Source organism: Sphaerodactylus townsendi, linkage group LG04 (genome assembly GCF_021028975.2).
Source record: "Sphaerodactylus townsendi isolate TG3544 linkage group LG04, MPM_Stown_v2.3, whole genome shotgun sequence".
Lineage (NCBI taxonomy): Eukaryota > Metazoa > Chordata > Lepidosauria > Squamata > Sphaerodactylidae > Sphaerodactylus > Sphaerodactylus townsendi.
In genome coordinates this window covers 120,844,063-120,868,691 of record NC_059428.1, presented here as the reverse complement: position 1 = coordinate 120,868,691, position 24,629 = coordinate 120,844,063, and the positions used below count along the sequence as shown (strand labels likewise).

The following is a 24,629-nucleotide window of genomic DNA, read 5'->3' as shown; positions in this document are numbered from 1 at the left end:
GGGAGAGCGGGAGGTCGGGAGATCATCATGTGATGCATGATCTCACCTGGCTACGTGCGGAGAGGAGCGTAAGCGTCTAAGCCTAATCCTCACCTGGGGGGCAAGACCATTGTCCCTGCGCCCGGTGACTGAGCCAGATAGTTCATGACCCGTGACTCATACGGGGTTGAGGAGTGGGGGTGCGGTGCGACCAGAAGGCCGTAGGTCCGTTGGTGTGCCAACGTTCTACTACGGTGCTGCTGGGTCAGCAGTGCATTACTACACTCCAGATTTGTTTTTTTCCCGGGAACATGTTTACTTCATTCAGAAATGGGAGTGTACATAATCTCATCACAGCAACCGTCTCAATTTTAGCTGACTTTGAGGATACGCAAGAACAGCTTTGCGGAAATGAGACTTTTTTATTCCAATCACTTCAGAAAGACTGTCTGATATGGATTAGTAGACCACACATAATACAGACAGGATGAATACCTTTGGCCATCGCTGTTCCCAGTGGCAGAGCACTACGCAGAACCTTCAATGATCTCTTTCATTTTTCCAACATCATTTTGCAGCGAAAGGTGCTCCCAGTAAATAGATGATCGGGTAGGGGCCACATGGTAGACTGCTGTAACCGTTTTCCCACCACTGCTTAGATGAGATCCAAAGCATGATAAAATCTTTGCGGCTGTGAAGACCGCTAGGACGGGTTTCCTGAAAAGTAGAAAAAGACATGGCAAATCTAAGTTGGTATTTCCTAACATGGTTCAACCACAAAACCCCTGTTCTGCTATCTCATTTGCATCTCAGTTCTTGCCAAATGAATTCAGCTAAAATTTGACAAGGAAACAACTGGATAGCAAGTAGACACTAATTGCAGGATGCACAGAACCATCCATTGAATCAATTATCTCTAGTGAATGAAGAAGAAAGTTTGGGAGAATTCTGCCTCACTTCCTGCTTTTCCAAATTCCAGAATGGGACAGAGGGGTGAAAAATTACCTACCCTGCTTGCTTGGATGACTTCCTACAGGATTCCTTTGGCTTCCCACAGGATTCACACCATGCAAACTTTAATACTTTCCCACTGTCCCATAGTAACATTCTAAAATGTTGGCTATCGCTGCCATGTTGTTTTAAGCTGATAGATCAAAAAGGCATCAGGAGAAAACGTTCTTTAGGAATTTGAGATTTGGTCTCCACTATGACATTCTAAATCCAAACATTTGATAATGAAGTGTGCTAATATATCTTTAAAACAGCCCAGAGCATCAAATCTAAAGACTAATGGCAGAGATGGCCATACATAGACGGTTGTGGTGGGAACTTAACCTGTTTCCTGATTTATTTCCCATATACCTTCTTTTAAAAAAGAGGAAGATATTGGAATAACTATCATTCAACAAGTGACTATATACAAAGTTTTATATGCAGTCTGTAAATATAAAAATAGCAACGAATCCTGTGTTTAGTGGGTCTAATGAAGTTATTTTGATTTAAAATCTGACAGTAGCCAGAACAATTATCTCTCTCTTGGAAGGAGGCCCTGAAGAAACAATAAAATGGTGCTACCATACAGATGCACAAATTTAGAAGCAAATACCTTTGCCAAAATCCCCTCCCGTCCCACTCTAGTTTGGAAAAGCCCAGGCAATATATCAGAATCAGCCCCTGCGGTAAAAGAAAATACAACCCAAGGGGACAATTTGCCACGACACTCTCCAACTAGGTTTCACCTCTCCATATATTGTTTCCAAACACTACCACTGGGGAAAAGATGCACCCAAAGTTGCGCCCAAAAGAGGGGTGCATTAAGTTCGTTTGTAAAAGTGCAGCTACATGGAAGGTGGGACCAGTTGCCTCTGGGTTCTCCTCACTAGAACAGGCTGCAACCCGGGGTTCTCCACTTCAGCATTTGCAAAGTGGGCATGGGGGTCTCTGAACGTGCCTGCTTTCCCTCTTCCAACTGCAGTCCCTTTTGCCTTACGAGTCATGCCTACTAGATTGTGGGTCGTTTTGCGATGGACCTGCCTAGCTTCTTTCCTGGTAGATTTGGCTGGAAAGAAATTAATACCTACCAGTTCCTGAGCTCATTTTGCTATCCTTCTTTAACCATTGGGGCCTTGCCAGAGAAGCAAATCTTCAGTTCCCCAAGTACAAGAGCGGTGCTGTTGATCTTGAAGCAACAACCCATGTCAAAACAGCCTTGTCTGGAAATGAGGCGGCTTAGAATGTGCTTCAGCACATGGTATGTATGCAACGTTGGCATATGGCTCCATTTTGAATGTTATTTTATTGTTTACGAAATAGTGATTCAGCTCTTTTTTTGAATATGGGGGGGTGGGGGTCACCACTTGGAATGGTCTCGTTCTTTTTTTAATTTTTTTTCTCCAGTATCATGGGCCATGGTATCGTTTTGTTATTGCTTTTTTTTTTCTTCTTTGGGGGGAGAGACCATTCCGTTTTTATTTTTTAAAACATTTTAAAGTGATAAGGAGAGATATATGCAAAGCGGTCATACACAGTATCATTAAAACTCATACGTAAAGTACGTACACAAATCCAACAAAAGGCTAGTACATAGTAAAGCCTAAGCATACTACTATGCAATATCATGAATACATAACTTTAGAGAGACTTCGGTTTAGTATTGTTATCTATTATTTCTGAAAACATTCACAAAGATCTTAAATGCAAGTTTTCATTCCATACTTGGAATAAAACAAACAAACAAAAGTTATCTATGATAGAACAACTCTTGGTCGCTTTGTTGTGCAACCAATTTTTTAAATTACAAAGAACCCAAAGAATTCTGTAATGTTTCTGTAGAAGTAATAAAAACATTGCATATGTTCCTAATGTGATGTCTTTAGCAATCATTTACCGAAATGTAAATGCAACTTGAACAGCAATCACTCAAAATACAGGGTCGGCTGTGTATGCCTTATCTGAAAATCCAACTTTCCATCAGTTTTACCCAAACGCTTTGTAGTACAAATATGCAAAAGTACATTAGGAAATGCTAATGCAACATAGGTACAGTTCTTGTATTGATCAGCTGAATCATCTTCTCCAAGAACGAGATTCATTGTCGTCGTCATCTTCATCATCGTCTTGAAGCAGTGAGTCATCCACCAAAGATTCCTCCTGAAACTATACAGAAAATGCCCAGTAAGGGAATGGCGTAGAGAAGCTGATAATACAGACCCAGCTAATAAGATAGAGAAGCTGCCGTTTGCCTTGTAAGACTTTGTGGAAACTGCTGCTGCAGTTTGCAAGAACGGAAGAGGTATGAACTAGGGAAAAATCAGAATATTAATATCGGCAGCAATAAAAGAAGGTGCACCAAGGAAATAATAATAATAATAATAATAATAATAATAATAATAATAATAATAATAATAGTTATTATTATTATTATTATTATTATTATTATTATTATTATTATTATTATTATTATTATTTAGCTGCCATAAATTGGAAACAATTCAGCATGTGTTCTTATTTAAACAATCAATGGCCATTTACTCACTGCAAGCTGTTTCCTGCCCTTGCCAAGCTCTGGCACAAAAAATGGTACTGGAAGTGCTCTTGCTTTCTCTGTCGAAAGCGAGAAGCACGTGCGGGGTAAGAGGAAGCATGTTGAGTCAAGAAATCTTGCCCTGACATGCCTTCTCTTTCAGCGTGCCACAAAGAGGAAGTGCGTCAGGACAAGATTTCTTGCCCCAGTGTGCTTCTGGTCTCACCCTGTGCCAAAGCACCGGTGGGTAACTAGCCAAATACTATTTTCCCCCATCAGAAACAACATGGGACTCGATTGGTACATGTAAAGTTAAAAGACAATCCTATGCTACTGTCTGGCCCTGCTCTGACCAAGGTTGAAGTTGTGTTCTCTGCGAACTCACAGTAAGAAGGCAACCAAATTTAAGTCACTGTAGATTCTCAACTTGTGCAAATCTTCGTAGTTGTTTTCTGAACAGCTGCCATCTTGTTGTGAACTTTTAGCGAATTGCACAGAGAATCTCTCTTTGTCTAAATCTCTCCCTGCCTAAAAACACCTTTAGGAGCAACATCATTTAACACGTATTTTCTGCACAGCTGCCTTAAACTTTCTGAATAAGGCAGGACAGAATCTAACTAAGCAAGCAAAACTACACGAGCTGCCCTCCAATCACAAAGAGCAAGTTCAAGAGTGAGTACTTTATTAAAGTAAAGGTTACTATTCAGCAATTAACACCCCCCCACACACACACACTACTTCCAACACTACAGATAATCAATTCTAGGTGAGAAGTTACAAAAGTAATTTTCATAAATGAAATATGCATCTACTAGGAAGTGCTTACAAAAAGGTCAAAGCTAAAGACCATAAATAACAGAAAATGTCCTGACATGGCAACAGCAACTCTGACAAAATTTACGGTGAATGCAATGGAGGTTCTCACTCATAATTTACTCTATAGCTAATACATCTAGGATCTGGTGATTACAAATTTTCTGTCTCAATACTCCTGGGTGCTTATGCTAGAAGCAGTCGTGAACTTTTCTCTTTGGGAAAGCTGACATTTCACAGAATGTAAAATGTTTGAGAGGACTTTGATTGGAAATCCATTACGAATGGGATTACTTGAGGAAAAGCAGAGGGGACTAGATCAGTAACAGAAGAAAATGTAAATTAAGTTGACCTGGGTAAATAAACCAGGAAAAAAGGACCAACACATGTCAAGGTGGGCAATGCGACAAAATTACTGAGAACCTTTTTAAAATCTAAAAAAAAGAAAGGGTTTTGAAAATATCGGGCATGTCCAATTTTAAAATTCCAAAAAGCATCAAAAGAACCATTTGAGAGAAAATTAAGGATTCCTAAATTATGCTTCTCTTGTTTGTTCTTAAAATACAATGAAGACCTCTCAGAGTTATTGGGAGGATAGATGGGATACCCCCAGAGTTACTTGAAAGGAGGGCACAGAACAGATGAGATCAGTATTGTACTGACACAGAGGACTGGGGGACAGAAATAGAACATAGGTAACCGAACAACTGAACAAAAATGAACCTATTCTAAGCATTGCTGCCCATCCTCTGGAGTAATACTCCAGATGTGGCTGATAAGTGTTACATTTTAAGATTTTTATTCACACTACTCTTCCGATAAATGTCAGTGTCTTACGATTTCTGGAGGAAAGGGGGAGAAGAGAGAGAGAGGGCAGACATCCACACGAACAGAGTGTGAAATAAGAGAAACTCTTACTTCCTCTTCCTCTGGTTCTGTCTCTTCTGTTTCCACAGCAGACGTGTTGGTGACCGGCTTGTTCCAAGCCAACTTCAGGTCTTGCCCTTTGAATCGAGCTCCATGGACAGCAGCCTGAAGAGAACAATATTCTCCGTGAACTCTCCTTTGGAGGGAAAATGTGCGTTCCACAACCAGCAGTTCATGACCACAACCAAGGTGGCGTGTGGCAGGCGGTTTTTCTCGCTGGGGCACGCATGCAATGGTTCGGGATGGACAAAAGGAAGCACTTTTCCATTCAATGAGTCATTAAACTGAGGAGTTCTCTGCCATTGGAGGTAATGGTGACCAGAGGCATGGATAGCTTTAAAAGGGGGCTTAGATGGATGGGCTCGCTAGAGCAATCATCTACAAAGGCAGCAAACCTCTGAATACCAGTGCTGTGCAACAGAGGAGGGGCCTGCCTCTATGCCATGTCTGTGTGGCCCACCAAGGGACCACTGTGTGAATAGAATGCTGGGCCAGATGGACCACTGGTCTGATTCAACAGGTTCTACTCATATTCTTAACTGCTGTGATTACTTCTTTGCGCCCAGGGCGGCCCAATATTTCTACAACAGCATCTTACCATGCCACAAACATATATATTTTTCTTTTCCAAGACCAAAAGGTTTGCTGCTCAAATAGAGGGGGGAGGGGAGATCCCCTGGGCATACTGAAGTCCTCAGATACACTTTCAAGGGCCTAATAGATTCGGGTCCTAGTTTTCAACGCAAGTCCTTCCCAAGTCGTTAGGACGTTGCCAAGACTTTCGTCTTAAAGAAATGCGACCACAGACGTATTACAGATTACAAGTTGTTTCAGAGCTTGCAAACATTCACACAAATCCATTCAAAGCGTTTTTTTAAAGCAGCATGCGCCAAGACTGTGAAATGCCTCAAAGACAGATGAACGTAACCAAGTCATGAGCCGCTTTGAAATGCAAGCAACATACTGTCCTGAGCAACCAATTGTTAACCGAACAATGATCTCATTGGCGTTATGTTTTTCAAATACTGATTATTTTTAATCTCCATGCATTATTTCCACTAGCCGAAGCAAAAAAAACCTTGAAAACAGTCAATACAAAAATAAATTTAAACTTGGTGAATATAACTTATTCTGCTGAAAAATGTTCCGTTTGCTGCAAAGGCTTGGTAATTGAAATGTTGAAAAAAAAATTAACCTATGGGATATTCATGCCTCCTTAAGTACCAGATGCATTAAGTGGCTGCTTTGGAAATAGTATGTTCAAATTAAAGTAACATGAACTAGCATAAATCAGCGTTAGCAACATTCCGAAATAACTGCCACGGTCACAAAAGATTTATAGTACAATCTGAAAGTACAGCATAATGTGAAATGTGGAAACAATTACATGTTCAATGACATCTGAACATGAATTGTGTGATATTAAAGTCCCCAGGTATAAATTTTAAATCTGTACATATAAATTTATGATAAATTTTAAAAGATTCCACGCCTATTAAATGCAGCTCAGGAGAGGGGCTTTTTTTTTTCCGTCCAGTCTCATCACAATGTCACACAACTGGAATTTTTAGAGAATGCTTATGTGTGACATTTGGGTTGAGAAATAAATTGTAATCTTTGAAGGAAATTACTGGTATATAAAAATGCAACATTTTATGACTAAGGAATCCTCCTCCCATATCCTACCTAAAAAGCAAATGACTATAAACCCATTTTGTTCAAGGTGGTAACACAACCGGCTACCATTTCTTGGAAGAGGGCATTACAAAAGCTATAGCTGCTCTACAGATCAAACTTTTATTGCCAATCAACAATTTAAATTATAAATTTGCTAATAAGTAGAAATCTATGGGTTTGAGCTATAATTCTGAACTTTTTTTAAGATTTTGGTTTATTAGTTAAACATCTTCTATTTCAAAAAGTCCCCACCGCTGTCCTATTTTAAAAAGTCCCCTATTTCAAAAAGTTCCCACATAATATGCCACCTCAAATCTCAAGGGATCCAAAATGTTGAGGAAAAGACATTTCAATCCCTCAGGGCGCTTGGCATATAGGCTTAGCATAGGGTACCACTTCAGGTATCCAAGCATTTAAAGTCCTGCCCACTTATTCCAGATCTCCCAAAGTAATCAGTTCCTGGGGAGTTCTGTATGAAAAGCTTGTTTCACGATTTAACAGGGAACTCCTTTCAACAAGTCATCGTGGTCTTTAATAGCATTCCACTGTGAAACAGTGAAAGTTTCCCCAGAGATGTAAGTTCTATGTGTTCACAAGCTGCAAACATTATGACAAAGAATCCATGCTGTAGCTCTTTCTACAGCAAATTTTCATAATGCCCATTTTCTTAAGTCTTCAATTAACACCCTAGCTAAGCCCCAGAAAGCTTCCCTGGATTAAAAAACTGCAGCAGCAGTAATTACAACTACTACTAATAGTAATGAAGAAATTAATTATTTCAAATGCCTAGACTCCCAACAGCTAAAAGACCGGTGGAAAGCTACTTTACTCAATCCTCTTCCTTGCAGACAGTCCCCCCACATGGCGTTCTCCCTCAACTGATATGCAGAAAGAGGCATTCTTTCAGCACAGAGGTCTGGCTTTCACTTTTTATTTCCGTAACCTCAACAGAATCTAATTGGGAGCTGGAGCAAAGCAGGTATAATTAACTTGCAGCAGGAATACGGCAGATCTGTTTAAAACCTGAACGTAGTCAAACTCAATCCTGCCTTTTAATATGAAAAGTCATTGGGGGGGGGGGGGGAGAGGGGGAGACACTTACCGCTTCTGCTTCCGCTCTGGTCTTGAAAGTGATCACTGCGTGGAGAGATGAGTCATCTATCTGGCAGTCTTCAATTTCACCATATTGCTTTTTAAGAGGAGGGAGATCATCAACTAGTTGAACTATTTCTCTGCCACGCAATGCCTTTCACAATTTTAGAACGACCTGACCTAGCGAGTCCTAGTGAACTATGCCAGTGTAGGATCACCGGGGGCGGGGGGTGGGAAGGGGGGGAAGAAAAGACAGAGCCCAAAATGGACTAAAAGGTAGCTGAATGCTAGGTGTATTAAAGTTCAGCCAAAAGAGACCTGATTTTTTATCAGTTATGGAACATCGCTTGATTTATACCATTTGAAACAATGGCTCAAGCTTCTTACATTAGCTATGCGTGAATTTCGACCAGGGACTCTGACCTGGACTTTGGATGAAAGACAGCTAGAAGAGATTGCAAAGGGCCACTTTACATTCTACTCGGAATAGAAGCTAAACTCTGAACCAAAAACCAGGCCTCTCTTTTTTATGAATGCACCAACAAACAGGGGCTTCCTAAGCCATTTAACTGCAGGAGGTCATCCAAACCATTTTCCTATACAATGTTCTCTATGAGGGGAATATTATGTTAGAAGCACCCATCGGTTACAGCCCTTGAAATTATCACTGCTCTTATTGCATTCTTCAACAAATGAAGACATATATTTATTTTATTTATCTATTTCATCTATATCCCACCTTCTCCCCCAGTAGGGACCCTAAGAGGATTATATTCCCCCCCCTCCTCCATTTTGGGCTCACAACAACCCTGCAAGGAAGAAATATTTTGAAAGACATCGCTGCAGAGTTTCATTATGATTATAAGAGCCGGATTCACATCCTCTCCCATGCTTATTATCAGATACTGTTTCAGTCTGAGCAAAAAAATACACTGGCATTTGAAAAGCCTGAGGAATCCACAGATGTTCAAGATGAAAATGGAATTTACATCCCTTTGGCTGAATATTCTGCTTTCACAACTGATCACAACCATTCTGTGACAGGTCAACACATACCCCTGTTGCCATCAAAGAACAGAGAAATGCCTACATACCGCAAAGTGAGGAAGGAGATCTTCTCGATCATTCTCTGTAAAAGCAGAGATCTCAAGTGCCCTCGGACGGTGATCCACCACAGCATGAACAGGAACGCCTCTTCCTCGGCCACGGCCACGAACTCCCCTACCTCTGCCACGTGAAACACCCCGGCCTCGAGCATGAACTCCTCTACCACGGCCTGAAGAAAGAATCCCTCGTTTTGCAGCCTAGCAAGTAATAAGAAGTAGTATTTATACACCACTGCTTCAGAGACACTGGGTTGCACGCAAAAGATTGCAAGTGGAAAGAAGGTTGTGCTTGTGCCAAATCGTTACACAAGATCTGCCCTACAAACACAGATAGGGAACAAAACTTAACTATATAGCAATGGAATTAAGTACCCGACGGTCAAGAAAATACAACTGAAGGACTGACAATTACAAAATATATAATTTAGATATGTGGTGACCCTTCCACCTGCAACCACCAAATGCGATATCCACTTTTTGCTTTCTAAATAAAATGATATGGCAAGTGCCAACTAATGTTTATTCCTTTAGTTCTTCCTCATATGGTAGATATCAACAGAAATATAAACTAAAAAAAACCCCAACCCCTTTATCTTCTTTTGGTAGTGTGTATGATCTTATAAAGCAAAGTGGTCTTAAGGAAAATAGGGTGAGATTCCAGTGTTTCTTCAAAGAAAGAAAGATTTTATTTATAACTGATAGGTAACTTCAAGGTTTCAAGCTAAATAATTACAAAATAAAATCAAACTGAGGTCACAAATACTTTTGAGGAATTCACTCTGACACTTTCTTACAGCTTCTCTCTCATAGTTCTCTCAGACTTTCTGCCTTTATTTTGATTAACAGTTTATTGAGGCTCTGACTTTCTCTGTACACCTCTGACTTTCTGACCGATTCTCTCATGGAGCTTTGACACTCTATGACTTCTCACACAGAAACCCTAACGTACTCACTAACATTTGTTAACCCCAAACTCATTTGGCCTTTTTACCAGAAGCCCACATTTTCTGCCATGCTCACACAGAGCTTTAACTCTCTCTGACTAGAGTTTTGACACTCCCAGTTCTTTCACTCTGAAATCCTGTCACTTTCTGCTCTCTGTCACTTTCTTCCAGTCCAGCACAGCCCTCCCACATGCACACTCTACAATCAACATATCATATCACTTTCTTACCCTCTTCCCTTCTCCAGCTCAGCTCTCTGTTCAAAGTCACACACACACAAATTAAAATAATTACAATTTAGAATATATACACACACACACATATATATAGATGTACAGCAATTAAAACCATCATACATGTTAAGGGCCCATAATAGCCTACATAACAAATATTCACTTTTACATGCATTACACAAATGGGTACAGCTTAGCAAGTTTTGACCCTGGCGAACCAGACATGTTTCAGTCAAACGGCCTTCTTCGGTGGTCAAAACTAAAACATCTAACCTCCAAAATAATGTTTATTATACTCTTTATGACTGAGATTTGCAAAAATAGCCTCAAATGACACCTGGGTATTCACACAAAATTAGAATCTTCAATAGGAGATTGATATGTTGTCCCAGTATGTACCACTCAAGATCTTCTTGAAAGATCTGCGCCAGTGGAAGGATATCTTAAGACTGGGTCATACATGCCTCTAGCGGGAAGTGTAGGAACAGTCCTTTCATAGGTGGAAGAAGACCTTCCTCTGTTTGAGGTGGAAGAAGACCCTCCTCTGTTTGAGGAAGGGCACCTTTGGATCCAGCCCATATTTTTTGTAGTGCTGACTACCACCAAATAGGGCAGGTCAGTATTGCACATTACAGATGGAAAGTTGAGTTGGAATTATTTGTGTAAGGCCGCCAAGTAAAGTATTCCAAAACAAGGACTTCCCAATGTTTAGCTCAGCAGTTACATTGCACCAAGTTTCTCCAAAGTCTTTCTTCCTTGCTTTCTAAAATACACACCTGGAGTCATTTCTTAGTGAAGTTTCATAGTGTGAGCAAGAAGCCACTAGTATTACAGGCAAGCGGACAGTAATTGGATTCATTCCCAAAAAAATGTACCATAAGGTGCCGTGTGATGGCTGTTAAACAAAAATTCCACTGATGGGTGAGTGACTGAGGAAAATGCTTTGTAGCCATGCTTGCAGACCAATTATGGAAAAACCTGGCTTCAAATGACCAAAGCCCCCACAAAATTCAGCCAATCTCTACAAGCAAGTTTTATGAATGTATCTGAAATTTACAGCTGAACAAGGAGAGAAATGAACAGGTTTTCTGTAGGGAAAGACCACTGTTACAAACCTGGAAAAGAAAAGCACAACCTATTGGATGCATACAAATACCTAATGAGTGGACACTGACAGCTGTCCCAAGAATGCTCAATTCATCCTCTGGGGGAAACAGAAGGAGAATGATGGCTGGAGAGCAATAAGCTGGAGAGCTACCTGGCAAAGTACTAAAGCTAAAGGATGAAACAGTAGAAGAGAATGGATGGAGAAAAGAAGCCATGTTTGAAACTTTACCTAAATCCCATATCACACTCCCTATCCACAATATCTAACTACAAGAACCATTTTCCCAGCATATTTTGTTCTCATAGCCTTTTAAATGTTTCACAAGCCTCTCTTTCCATTTCATGTAATATGTAATCCACAGGAATCAGTTAAAAAATGCCCAATTTTGTATTGGTCTAGAGACAGTCTATATAAATTTCACTCTGCAAATTCTGGATTCATGGTTGCATAGGTGGGGCTACCATGGGGTGGGGAGAGAGGACAAATGCCCCGGGCGCAAATGTGGCAGGGTGGAAAATCGATCCCCCGCACCTCTGCTCAGACGCCCCCCGCGGCCTGGAGCAGCCCCTGCAGCCCAGAGCAAACTGCTCTTTTCAAGGTGAGGCATGTTGGGTGGGAGGGGGCAGGCGCGCCATTTTGCTCTGGGCGCCAGTCCCCGGACACTGCATGGTTGTACAGCAGGAGGGCACCTGTCATATACATTTGCATAATACCCATACAAGAGAAAAAATGAAGGGTTGCTTGAACTCTTTGCACAGCTTTATGGCATACTGATTTGCTCCCCAATACAATCTGTTTTTCATTTCTTATTTCCTGGAACAGCTTGACAAATCCCAGTAATGAGATCTGCTATCAGCAAAACACCTACAAGGCAGCAAACATCAGTATATGAAGTGGGGTGTGGTAAAGTCACTTACCAACAAATAAAATAGGACATTAATGAAGGCTTTGCAGTTATTTTCATTAATTTCTTTAATTTCTTAAATACAAGACTAGCAATCTGTTACCTATAAAGCTCAGTGCGCTTCAAAGAAAACTAGGTAACTATTTTGGATGCCACAACCACCTAGTATGCAGTAATTCTAAGATTTACACTAACCCATTTAACAAGTGATGTATGCTCTTCAGAAGACAGTAGATGTGTGAAAGGAAGGCATCGCAGTGAGTGCGGCTACAAGTTCTGAATACCAACAGCACCATCTATGGGGCATGTATTAAAAATGCATATGCCATACGAATAACAGAGTATGGTTTCAGGTGGGGTAGCTGTGCTGGAACTCGAGATCTGAGTCTAGTAGCACCTTATGGACCGATAAAATATCCAGGGTATAAGCTTTTGCGTCAAAGTGCCCTCCATCAGACAAAACCGGGGAAAACTAGAAGGGCGCAAACATTTCTGTTCTAAGACAAGAGAGCTACTCGTTTAAAAAGTTTGAGTCCAGTGCCACCTTTGAGATCAACAAAGTTTTATTCTTGGTAGAAGCTTTCATGTGCATGCACACTTCAAAAGCGTATAGCAAGAATAAAACTCTATAGGGCTTAAAGGTGCCACCGGACTCAAACTTCTTTCTAATGGATCAGACCGACATGGCTGCCTAGCGAATCTCTTTTCTCTTAGAAGGGCTTCTGTATGATGATTCCAGAGACAATATCTTGCTAGTCTGCTGCACGCAAAACAGTGTCTTAAAAACTAACACATTTATTGTAGTACAGAATTATGTCAAGTCAGGGGCCACTTCTTAAGTTACGCAGGTACACTCGGATTCACGCCATTAAAAACACATTGGGTAATTTTGTAATTTTATTAAGTTTTCATGGAAACTTACTTCAAGCTGCAGCTCTGTGTACCTTTTCCTTAGTTCAGTGACTTCTTCCCCGGCCTGCATCTTCTTGTACAAGTCCAGCTCGGTGTCCAGTAATTCTTTTTGCATCTAAGGAGTTATTGGAGCAATTTAGTAGGCATTTCTGAACTTGCATGGAAGAACAGGCAAATAAATAACCAGATCCCGATGGGCACTGCAAGACTGCCAAATTCAAATAAGTGGGACCTCAGTGTGTGAAGTGAGCTCTTGGTGAAGGAAAATGGCCGGTTGAACCCAGAATGCTCCAAGACTGGAGAGCCAGTGTGGTGTAGAGCTTAGGAGCAGGTGCGCTCTAATCTGGGGGAACTGGGTTTGGTTCCCTGCTCTGCCACTTGAACTGTGGAGGTTGGTCTGGTGAACTAGATTAGCTTGTGCACTCCAACATATGCCAGCTGGGTGACCTTGGGCTAGTCGCAGTTCTTTGGAGCTCTCTCAGCCCCACCTACCTCACACGGTATTTGTTGTGAGGGGGGAAGGAGTTTGTAAGCCCCTTTGAGTCTCCTTACAGGAGAGAAAGGGAGGATAAAAATCCAACTCTTCTTCTTCTGCTACTACTATGTGGTTCGAAAAATAAAGCTCAAGAATTGCATCTGAGCACAGGACCCAAAAAGCCAGGTGAATGAAATAAGCTTTCACTTTTTACAACCCGATAACAAACCCGATCCCCTCAACCAGAAAGAAGGATGACGGACTAATCGTCTCTATATTAAAAAGGTTCTGATTCAAGTGTCGACTGCTGGGGAAGGAAATGGCAAACCAACCCATAAGCATATTCTGTGTAGTAAATGTCGTGATGTGACATCACCCCATGGAGTCAGTAATGACCCAGTGCTTGCACAGGGGGACTTGTTTTATCTTTATGTAATTCAAGGAACCGTCTCCAAATAATCGTTGACACAGCTGATCTGGTAAAATAAACCCTGAAACTGCTCTTTTCTTATTGGAATGGTTGAAACCAACAATACTATTAGATCACTGAAGTAAAGTTATGATACAAACTCGATAAATATCAACTTGTTTAATAGCAGTAGAAAACTATTATTAGAATACCTGTGTTTTCGTTTTCATGTTTTTCAGTGGAGCGTTTGCTGGGGCAGAGACTCCTTTCAGTTCATCCTTTAATTTGGTGATGCTGTTGGTCAAAGTCTCCAGGGTTTTCATGATTTCTGCCTTGTCCTCCAACTTCATGTTTTTATTCTTCTCCAGCTTCGAGATCAGCATCTATAGAGATCACAACTATTATTATAGAAATCATCTATTGGATGGCTCTTTCTTATCAATCTTTTCAATAAAAGTTATCTTTCTTCAGTTATGTTAAATGTACAGAGGTGTGCATTTGACCACTTGAGTTTCAAAACATTCCCCCTTCTGCCAGCTACGATAAACATCCAACTAGCTCAAATATTTACCCACAGGTGAAATGGGAAGAGAATGAGATACCAGACACTATTTATATTCCAACATAGGGATCAAAGGATTGTCACAGCATATAATATGCTGAAAGACAGGGAGAACTCTCTGGTGTAAAATTGTATCAGTTGCTTCTGCAAAATTTCTTCAGAATTTTAAAACTGGGAGTTCGCTCACATAGATACATTGCAATACCTAAGTTTCAAAAACAGAACCCAACCTTCAATTTTTACTAGCCAACATGACCACATCAAGAAATCTATTGCTAAAATCCGATCAGGCGGCTCAAGAATCACTTACGAAACTCATGGAAACCCGTTACTAACACTTCCAGTAAAAGAAAGCATCTTTTCTGAAACGGAATTCCTTTAGTGCAGAATTCTGTTATGACAGATCTAAAGCTACAATTTACGACACACCTCTGGATGTCCTTCAGCAGTGGGACAATCGCAGGACATCAATACACTACCTTTTGTGTTTCAATATGTTTTTCTAAGATTTCTTGCTTTTTCTTCCTCACATCTTGCTGTAGTCTTAGTGCCTCCTGTAAGCATACACCAAAAAGGTAACATCACACTGTGACACAGGGAAAACTAGAGAAAACCCAACCATAATGTCTACTAAATACAGGCTAGGTACACAGGATTTACAGTTTTACACACACACACACACACGCACGCACGCACGCACGCACGCACGCACGCACGCACGCACGCACACACACAGAGAAAGAGAGAGAGAGACTTTCTAATTCATAACAAAAAGTATCTACTGTCAGGTAAGTAATGGAAATCAGCACTGGAATATTTAGACTATTTCACTGAATCATCCTATAGTCTCCTTCATGTCTTATTTTTTGGATTTCCCCCAATTGTCTGCTTCTGTTAGTAATGGACTGGAATCTTTGATTGTGTTGATGGTAATAGTTTGTCAGTTTTTTTTAAAAAAACACATAATGATTAAAATAACAGTTTGAATCCTAGTCACAAAAACATAGAGAATCTGGCTGTTATTGCAAAAAAAAAAATTTGCATCCCCCACAGAAGTTAGCACCGAAAGGGGGGAAGACACTCAGGCTCCTTCCACATGGGCAAAGTACAATGGGTTGCAGTCAGGGTTACGCAACCGGCATTGCCGTCGGGGCATTCACATGCCTCCATGAAGGCAGCGAATGGAGCCCACGGAGGCAATGTGGGTTGCCGTTGTGCCTTCCTATGGAGGTGTGTTTTTTTTTCACTTACCTCCCTCTGCTGCGTAACTACGAAGCCTGGCAGGCATGGACCTTCACAGCAATATTGCTGTCCCTGTGCCCCTCCGTAGCAACACAGCAGAGGCGGGGACTGGAAAAAAAAGGGAAGCGTGGCCAAGTAATGCCCTTCCCAGGGCAGCCGTTTGCTCCGCTGTGGCTGCAATCCACATTAAAACTGGAGAATCGATGATAGTGCAATTCTTGAAAAACCCGGGTTGGGGGGGGGAAACACGGAGTGGACTCGTACTAGGAGATGGATTCATGCGAAGCCCCTCCCCCCCATAGGTTTTATACCATGGTTAGCCCGTTTATTGGCCCATGCGGAAGGGACCCGACACTGCACAATAGCGGAGAACAAGTGTAAAATCAGACATCCCTTTATAAAAATGGAAATGTCTTCTGCTTGGACTAAAGTCATGACTGAAGTTGATAAAAAATTCAAAACGCACTGAGGAAAGATTTATGAATTTGAAGCTGAGTTTCAAAATGACTAACTTCCATTTCCTAACTTCTGTTTCTTGTAAAGGTGAATGTAACAAAAACATCTGGAAAGAAAACCTATTAAATACTATGTAAATTAAATACAATATTTAATACATAGTATCTCTTTTTCTAAAGGATACATTAGAGAAACCTCTCTTTTTCTAAAGGATACATTAGAAAAACCAAGGACATTGTAACTTTCAGGGATTTCTCATATAGTATTTCTTATATAGTAAGTTGAATTTTACCTCACAATTTTAATATTAAAGACATACATGGAAACCAGAGGAAGTGGCTGTTGTGGGTTTTCTGGACTGTTTCTGGACTGTGTTAAAAAACTGCCAGATTGCAGCCACACAGCCCAGAAAACTTACAACATCCAGTTGATTCCAACTATGAAAACTTTCAATAAAACTAGACAAAGTCTTATCTGTTCCCAGTTGAAACTGTCAACAAATACAGGTAAATAGAACATAGACCATAGCTTCCAATCAAGAATCATAAATCCCCATATCTTTGGCCGTGGCTTTCATGCACTTGCTGTTAAAACCAGAGGGAAACAGAAAAGTGCCATGTTGCATCTTGTGGAAACCCTATGGACTCAGATAAGTTATTTAATGCATAACTAGATATTATTTGAATTTGAGGTTTCATTCTAAACTGTGGTTGCTTTATAAATAATGTTGTCAAGCCTAATCGCTGAAGCAATAAATCTGATCTGAACCCAAGTGAGAAAACTTTGAAAAACTCCTCAATCACCGAGCTGGCTTTCTAAGACAAATTATCTGAACACCAGATTTGTAAGGGGCCAACTGGAATGTTGAAAGCAGGCTAATACAAATCTGTAAACAGTTCTGGAAGAAACCCACAGAAATGCTCAGCTGCTGTGCTGTTTCAAGGACAAATCATTGAAAGTTCCCTGAGGTGCACAGTGGAACTGAAAGGAAAGGCCTAGCAGGAGGAGAAGCACAGATGATCAAGTATGGGGGGGAAAGCACAAAGTTCCATATATTCGGACGAATGATGACCTGTGGTGAGCTCTAAAAGGTAGTAGTATGAGAGTTTGTACACCAGTCAGAGGCAAGAAGCCTGCAAAATTGCAGGAGCCTTCCAGCCTCCTAAATGGGGTTATTAAATCAGGAATATTACATATACCAGACCTAATCTACTGTGCATTCTTCACCAGAGAATCACTTCATCCAAAAATCATAACTGTCATTTCAGTCTGAAGTAAACTATAGGTAAACTGGGTGAACAAAAGATTTACCAAGCAGTCTTTCCGGCTGTAGAACCCCAGGAGTAAAAAGGGTTATTCAACCTGTGACAGTACATCAATTTTCTGGAAGGAAAAAATTACTCCCCGCAAATTAATGAAAGCAGTTTTGCATTTATGATATGCCTATCAGTAAAGCATCTCAAACTGTGTCTAATAAAAAATAAAAAAAAATTTAAGACTAGGCTGTTTGAAATCCAAGCCAGTCATTACAAATACATACTAGGATGCCACACACACCTCAATAATTATGGTGATTTTAAGAAGCAGCAGAGTTAAATATTTACCTGTTTTTTCTTCTGTGCTTCATTAGCGTCTAGCACTAAAGCGTTTACAACAGGCAAAGCTTTCTGAGCCGCCTTCAAAGCCGCTGGGTTGTACACCGTTTTTGTCAAGCCAGTAGAAGTAGACAAGACCTACAGAAGGAAAACATTTTATTGTGCTGGAAAACCAGCTTTTAAAAAACTGATTCAAACACAGGCTTTTTGTCAAGACAGACACTAGTGAGGGCAGCAAGAACATGCACATCGAGCAAAAAAAACGGTCTAGGTAAACACAGGCCAGTCCACCAGAAGGCAAAGATGAAGGTTGTGGAAACAAGGACAGATCTAAGGGGGGGGGGGGGGGACACAGAGGGAGCACCTACCCCGGGCAGCAAATAGAGTGGGGGCAACAGTAGGAGCAGATTATATAAATAAAAAAGTGTATACATTTGTACTTTTGCCCCCTTCAAAAAATGTAGATCTGCTCTTGTGTGGGAAAACAACAGAAACGAGAAGCTGAATTCTCTCTACCTGAGTATAGGAACACTTGATTTATATGATTGCGGGGGGGAAAGGATGCAAATAGTATCACCTGTAAAGGCAGCGATTTGGGGTTCTCATGCCCTCTTTTATCTTTGGATGCATATAAGTGGCAAAAACGGATATGGGCTACGAATTCAGAGGTCTTCCAATGAAATGTGTCTGATAAACATGAGAAGCCACAATATACATTTCCAAGAGAATACTCATGTAACAGTAAGCCACTCACAGTCTAACTGAAGGACCATGCCAGTTGACTACAGGGAACAGGAAATGGGTTTTTGTCTTGTTAAAACCTAAGAGGTCACTGAAACAAGCAAGCTAAGCCATGTGGAACAATGGAAACATGGTACTTAGTTAATGTCACTGTGAAAAATGACTTCCTAGCCTTGGCACAAGTTGATCAGTTAAACCAAAGTGTCCAAGCTAGACTCTGAAATGTGCTCCTTTGTCTTAGGGCCGGCCATCTGATCAACCAAAACAAGTCTTTTGACAACTGGCTGCCAAACATTATCTATTTTTTAAAAACCATTACATTTATTGGAATAAAAATACTTCAGCCATTTGCAAGATCTGATACTTTTCCAGATTAAAAGACCAAATTAGTCAACTGTCACTTATTAAAATATTAATAACCCAACTGAAGAATGCCACTTCTTACTGTTCAGAGCTCTCAAGAAGCTGCACTGAACTACAGAATGGATGCTTTCCAATTTTTTGAAGGCTTTTCCCACCTTTTTCCTAATGGCAAAACCATTTTGGGAAACAATGTCAGGCTGATGACTTCATGGCCCAAATAAGAAGTAGACAATTGACTGGTCTACTGATACTATTTCGTTTATGCCACCCCAGGAAATTCTAGTACCGTTCTTCCTCAGCTATATGGCTAGAATTTCCTGAGGCAGCAAAATAGGATCGGTGCAACAGTTTACCTCTCACCCTTATAAATGCCTACTATTTTATTTATTTATTAAGACATTTATATCCTGCGTTTCCTTGTAGTTCAAGGCTGCCGACAATACTAGTTAAAATGTTTGAAAACAATAAGGCTAGAGAGTTTTCTATTGAGGAGCAAAAACTCTCCAGAGATTTTAATTACCCGTAGCAAGTGTGGAATTGAGGCAGGGAAACGTTCTGCTCCACTGACAGTCCCCAAATACTCAAAAACACCGGTCTTTTAATACATGCACCTTCTAGCATTGGCCAGGATCAAGAGAGTTATTTTAGCCATATCTGAAATCTTGGGCATGCTCAATGGGATTACTGAGGGTTTTTTTCCTTTTGAACAGCAAATTCTGGATGCCAGATCACACATCACTACTGAGATTCCTCTCAGTTTCAAGCTATTGCTACACAAGAATGTGAATAATAGAGTCCTACTGCTTAAGAAATAAAGCAAAAGCATTTTTAAATACATAAATCTAAGCCGCTCTTTGCAGATATAAGGCAGGTAATGAAAACAAAGGCTATGAATTCCATTCTATATCCAGTCCAGAACATGTGAAGCTGGGACAGCAACACTTTCAGGTTTTCTACTCAGATACATGGATCCATGTCATGCAGGTTGCTTAGGCCTACTGAAGTGGTCCACCAAGGAACAGCAACATAAGATGCTACATCTACTCCCAGCATCCTGTCCGAGTTTCACCGAATGTCAAATTACACAATGCTGCATCCTCAAGTCTGTCACATAGTATAGTCCAGTTTGGACCAAAGCAGAACAAAGCAGAAGTTAGCTATATGTGACAAGCTAACGTGGTGTAACTGCAAATCCGAGATAGAAGGATGTGGATTGAACATCCAGGCAAGCAAGCAAGGCAAAATGGAACATTGTCTATCTTCTGCCAGTAATCGAGTAAAGCAGGTGGCATGCAAATGCAGTTCTAAATGTGGTTCAATATAGCAACAGCAGTTCTTTTCAAGTAAAAGGACTGACTTCTCCAGTTCAAGATCTCATGAAAACAGAGGAAAGGCCCTATCTGTCAGGCCGTGCCATTCTTGGCCTGCCAGAGCACACGTACCCAGACCAGCCACAGCTGGGCATGCCATCTCCGCTGCCACAAGGCCATGGGGCCTCTTTCTTTTGTTCGCATGTAACTAGTCAATAGAGCTGACTGAGTACTTCTTATCTATCTTTCACAGGGAGTAACTTGCCTTTCCCAAAACAATGAATCTGTAGTACTGTCTTTCTCATGCTGATATTGGGGGGATGCAAGGGTGGGGGCTTGATGGGTTGAACCAATCTGTAACCTTAAGGAATATACTGGGACCAGGGAGTTTAAATCTCAGATTCAGCTACCTGGCCGTTGGGCTGACACAGTTCTGAATAAAGCTCTTGAAACCTTCCTGAGACTTATTACTGACTGGAGTACTAGACCCTTACACTATCCCAACAAAGAGGTATTGGAGAAATCCTCACATACCAACACATATGCCAAAGGCAATTCCCTACGTTGTAAATTCAGGTAGACTTCTTTCACTCTCCAGCTCAGTTTAGAATTGCTTGACTTAACCTGATAAGATAAAACCGTGACCGACCATCAGGCTCTGGGTTTCAAGATACTGTCTCACAGATCCAGCAAACTCTGTCAACAGATGGGTCCAACTGATTTCAGCTTTCCACCATCTATTTCAAAACGGCACACAACATTCACAATACTGAAAGAAGACTGCCCAAAGCTGTGCTGAAGCATGCTCGTGGAACTGTAGTTCTACAGGTGCCTGCTGAGAAATGTTTCTTACCTTTTCAGTGGTGGGAATAGGTGGCTTAGGCACAAACCCGAGCCTCTCCTTCACAGATAGTTTTGTTACATTCTGGGGGGAAAAGACATGAGAAATCAAGGATCAGAAGCTTCATTAACAAGATACCAGAAGAACAATTGTGAAGAAAGAAACAAGGACAGCAGCAGGGAGAAGACCTGCAAATTCCAGCAACTCGCCCTAACAAGACATGGCCGTTTTGCAAACTGACAACCCCGTGAGCCACGCTGCCAGGAGACACCCAAATTCTGACAGGCGGAGTTCCATCCTTAAAGGCCTAGGTGGGAGAACTGCAACAGTGTCCAACTGAGAAGAGTTTGGATTTATTACCCTGCCTTTCTCTCCTGTAAGAAGACTCAAGCCAGCTTAAAAACTCCTTTACCTTCCACTCCCCTCAACAGACACATTGTGAGATAGCTGAGACTGAGTCCTGAGAGAACCGTGACTAGTCCAAGGTAGGGCTTCATGTGGTGGAGCGAGGAAACAAATCCAGTTCACCAGATAACAGTCCATCACTCATACGGAGGAGTGGGGTATCAAACCGGGTGCTTCAGATCAGAGTCCACCACTCTTAACCACTAGACCATGTTGGCCTCCCTCTTCCCTCTCCCTTCCCCTTCAGTTATGGTATTACTTTTTCTGATTTTCTGTGGGATCTTAGTTTAAATTATGATGATGTTATTTCCCTTGACTGATATTAATGGTGCTGGTATGTGAATGAGAATATTCTATTTCATTTCACTGATCCATAGAACTGACTGCTGTAAGCTGCCCGGAGTCCATTTGGGGAAAGATGGCCTATAAGCTGAAATAAACAAAATAAAGAGGCAAGTCCAACTCTATGATTCCAACTCATCGTCCGTGGCTTTGCCCTCCTTCAATGATCATTCTATTCATTCTGGGTGGGTAACACTGTCACTGGCGAACACAGGAAGGAGATTGGGAGTGGAAGCTGGTGATGAGAGAACGAGGCTCAAGATGCCAGAAGGAAGGCTCTCGGTTATTCAGACCTGGACTAGTACATTTTGTCAGAGTCCCATGGTTGGAACCTCGACAGCTTGTGCCACCAGACCTGGGTCGCCTGAAGGATTGGGCTGTCTTTCACCTTCAGCATTCATGTGATTGCTTGAAGCCATGTCAGCAGGGGCAAGAAAATTTCCTGGTGACGTGTCGTGTTTTGCATTAGAAGACTCTGCTGAAGGAGGAAGAGATGGAGGCATGTTGGGCCCGATGTCTCCCACATCAGCTAGCTCTGGCTTTTCCAGTTACTCCTGCAACGTCTCTAATTTTCAAAAGCAATTTGAGGCGCACTATGGACGGGGGCTGCTCTTCCGGAAAGTCAAGTTCAAGCCCCCTCTAGAATATATCTGGAACTTAGTTGCAAATGTCTGCATCCTGGATCCTAGTGGGAAACATTCAAGGGTAACAAAATCCTACAGAGAGGGGCCCACGAACGCTAGCTTACTGGGCAGGCATTACTTGGGGTCACTAAGCCATCTTCCTTTTTCTTCCTCTGACATGTACCAGAGGTTCAAGAGAGTTTTAGCATCTTCTCAGTTGTAAACAGCAGTATCACAAAATAAGTTTTTGTGAAACCTTACAGCAAAGTCCTCCTCCCCCTTTGAAATTTGTGAAAAATGTTGGAGGAGAGGGGGGATTCTGTACTGAGACAAGTGAGGGATCAACATTTGCTACTGATCACTCTGTGTGTAGCTGGTTTAGTCCTAAGTCTGAAGCAAGAGGCTGTTGTTATCACGTAAACTAGCAACGTTATCAAGGAACACAACTTGCAAGGTGTAGAGAATGACAGTTTTTAATGCCCTAGAAACCACACTCATAAATTAAAGCAAATCTTTCTAGCTAAAGGTCTGAATGATGATTTAGCAGTGATTTCTGGATGTTGTTTACATCAGATTATATTTCATGTCCCATGTCCCCTTTCCACAAACATAAGAGGGATAATTTTGATGACTTCTTCGCAGCAGCTGACCGTTTTCTGTGGTTTTGAGTCCACCTCCCATACTGACTCATCAGCCCTCACAAGATGATACTATGGGAAGGGGTTTTTTAGGGGGGGGGGGAAGGGAGAGGTTTTCCTTTGTGTAAAATCAAAAATAAAGACAAAAATGAGGGTTCAGATTTATAGACACCTAATATTTTGGAAAATAAATATCACAGCCACCTGAACAGGTTCTGTACTGGCACTCTGAGGTTCTGCCGGCTCGATGTTACTGATCGGTACTGGGCCCAGTCGTTCCTTGACTGACTGCTTCACAACAGGCAAGATGGACTGCTGCACTAAAGGCTGTAATACCTTAAAAAGAAAATCAGACGGTCATAACCACATTTTGGAATTTGATGCCCAAACATACTAGTTGCTAAACCTTTAAGTCAGATGGTCTCATCACTCTTTTATAGTACAAAGTCAATAATCACATGGTTGCCAAAAGACTTAAGATCAAGAACCCCACCATTTTCTGTCTCTGGACTATAAAACCACTCAAGTCTAAGAACAAATGAAAAAAGATACAGCTGGTTTTAAACGCAACTTTGCAAAAACTGTGAACTTGGACTCTATGGAACCCAAGTTCAGCACTGTAATTAGTTGAGACACATAACAAAACTGAGCGTTAAAGGTTTTCTGATCTGGTAGTATTTGCTCCTGGCATTTTGCCCACATCTAGGGCTGGCACCTAAAGATTATGCCTCACAAAATGTTACGAGCAAAAACTGCCAGACCACAGCCACACACCACAGCCACACAGTTGATTACAGCCATGACAACCTTTGATGATACACTGCAAAAAACTCCACTGATCCATAGAAACAGGCTTTCGCACAACCAGTACAAACCCAAATCCCAAAAGTTGTATCTGTCTGTGCTCGTTATCTACAGGATTGGCTCTAGATCATTCAGGTTCAAATCCCATTGAAACTTGTAACATGCAGATAGATGAACATGTTTCTGCACACATTGGATTATTGTTCAAATGTCCATCTCTGGATTTTTAAAAGGATCGAATCTCCAACTTTGTTGCCATTATTTGTTCTCATTGTTAACGTCATTTTATCACTGTCATATTCTGAACAGATCAAGCACTGGGTATATCAGTCATGTTCACTGATATAAAATATAGTTTTCCTGGATCTGCAATTTGTTGGTACATTTGTAAAGAAAAATGTCTGCTCATGAGACATCGCTTACAAGATCCTCAACTTTACTAAATTCCACTACAGACGATTCTGAAACTTTTCTATTTAGTGATAATTAAAGGATGATTAATCAGAAGTCCACTGAGACCTTAATGAGTAAAAACTGAGACCTTAATGACCAAAAATGTTTCATAGTTATTTGTCACTGTACTGCTCTGCTGACAGCATCATTTC

At 41.2% G+C, this 24,629-nt stretch overlaps 1 protein-coding gene across 1 annotated transcript in view; it reads right to left on the bottom strand.

Annotated features, from left to right (window-relative positions):
* Positions 1-2,317: 2,317 nt before the first annotated feature.
* The window catches only part of RBM26 (RNA binding motif protein 26), a 55,509-nt gene continuing 33,197 nt past the window's right edge, over positions 2,318-24,629 (bottom strand). Inside the window, exons 13-22 of the mRNA XM_048493107.1 lie at positions 23,425-23,556; positions 21,225-21,296; positions 17,967-18,095; positions 15,144-15,218; positions 14,315-14,485; positions 13,229-13,333; positions 9,106-9,315; positions 8,022-8,108; positions 5,234-5,347; positions 2,318-3,135 (exon numbers count right to left, since the gene is read on the bottom strand). Coding sequence (XP_048349064.1) covers positions 3,046-3,135; positions 5,234-5,347; positions 8,022-8,108; positions 9,106-9,315; positions 13,229-13,333; positions 14,315-14,485; positions 15,144-15,218; positions 17,967-18,095; positions 21,225-21,296; positions 23,425-23,556 — 1,185 coding nt within the window. The 3' untranslated portion in view covers positions 2,318-3,045. The remainder of the gene's footprint in view (positions 3,136-5,233; positions 5,348-8,021; positions 8,109-9,105; positions 9,316-13,228; positions 13,334-14,314; positions 14,486-15,143; positions 15,219-17,966; positions 18,096-21,224; positions 21,297-23,424; positions 23,557-24,629) is intronic.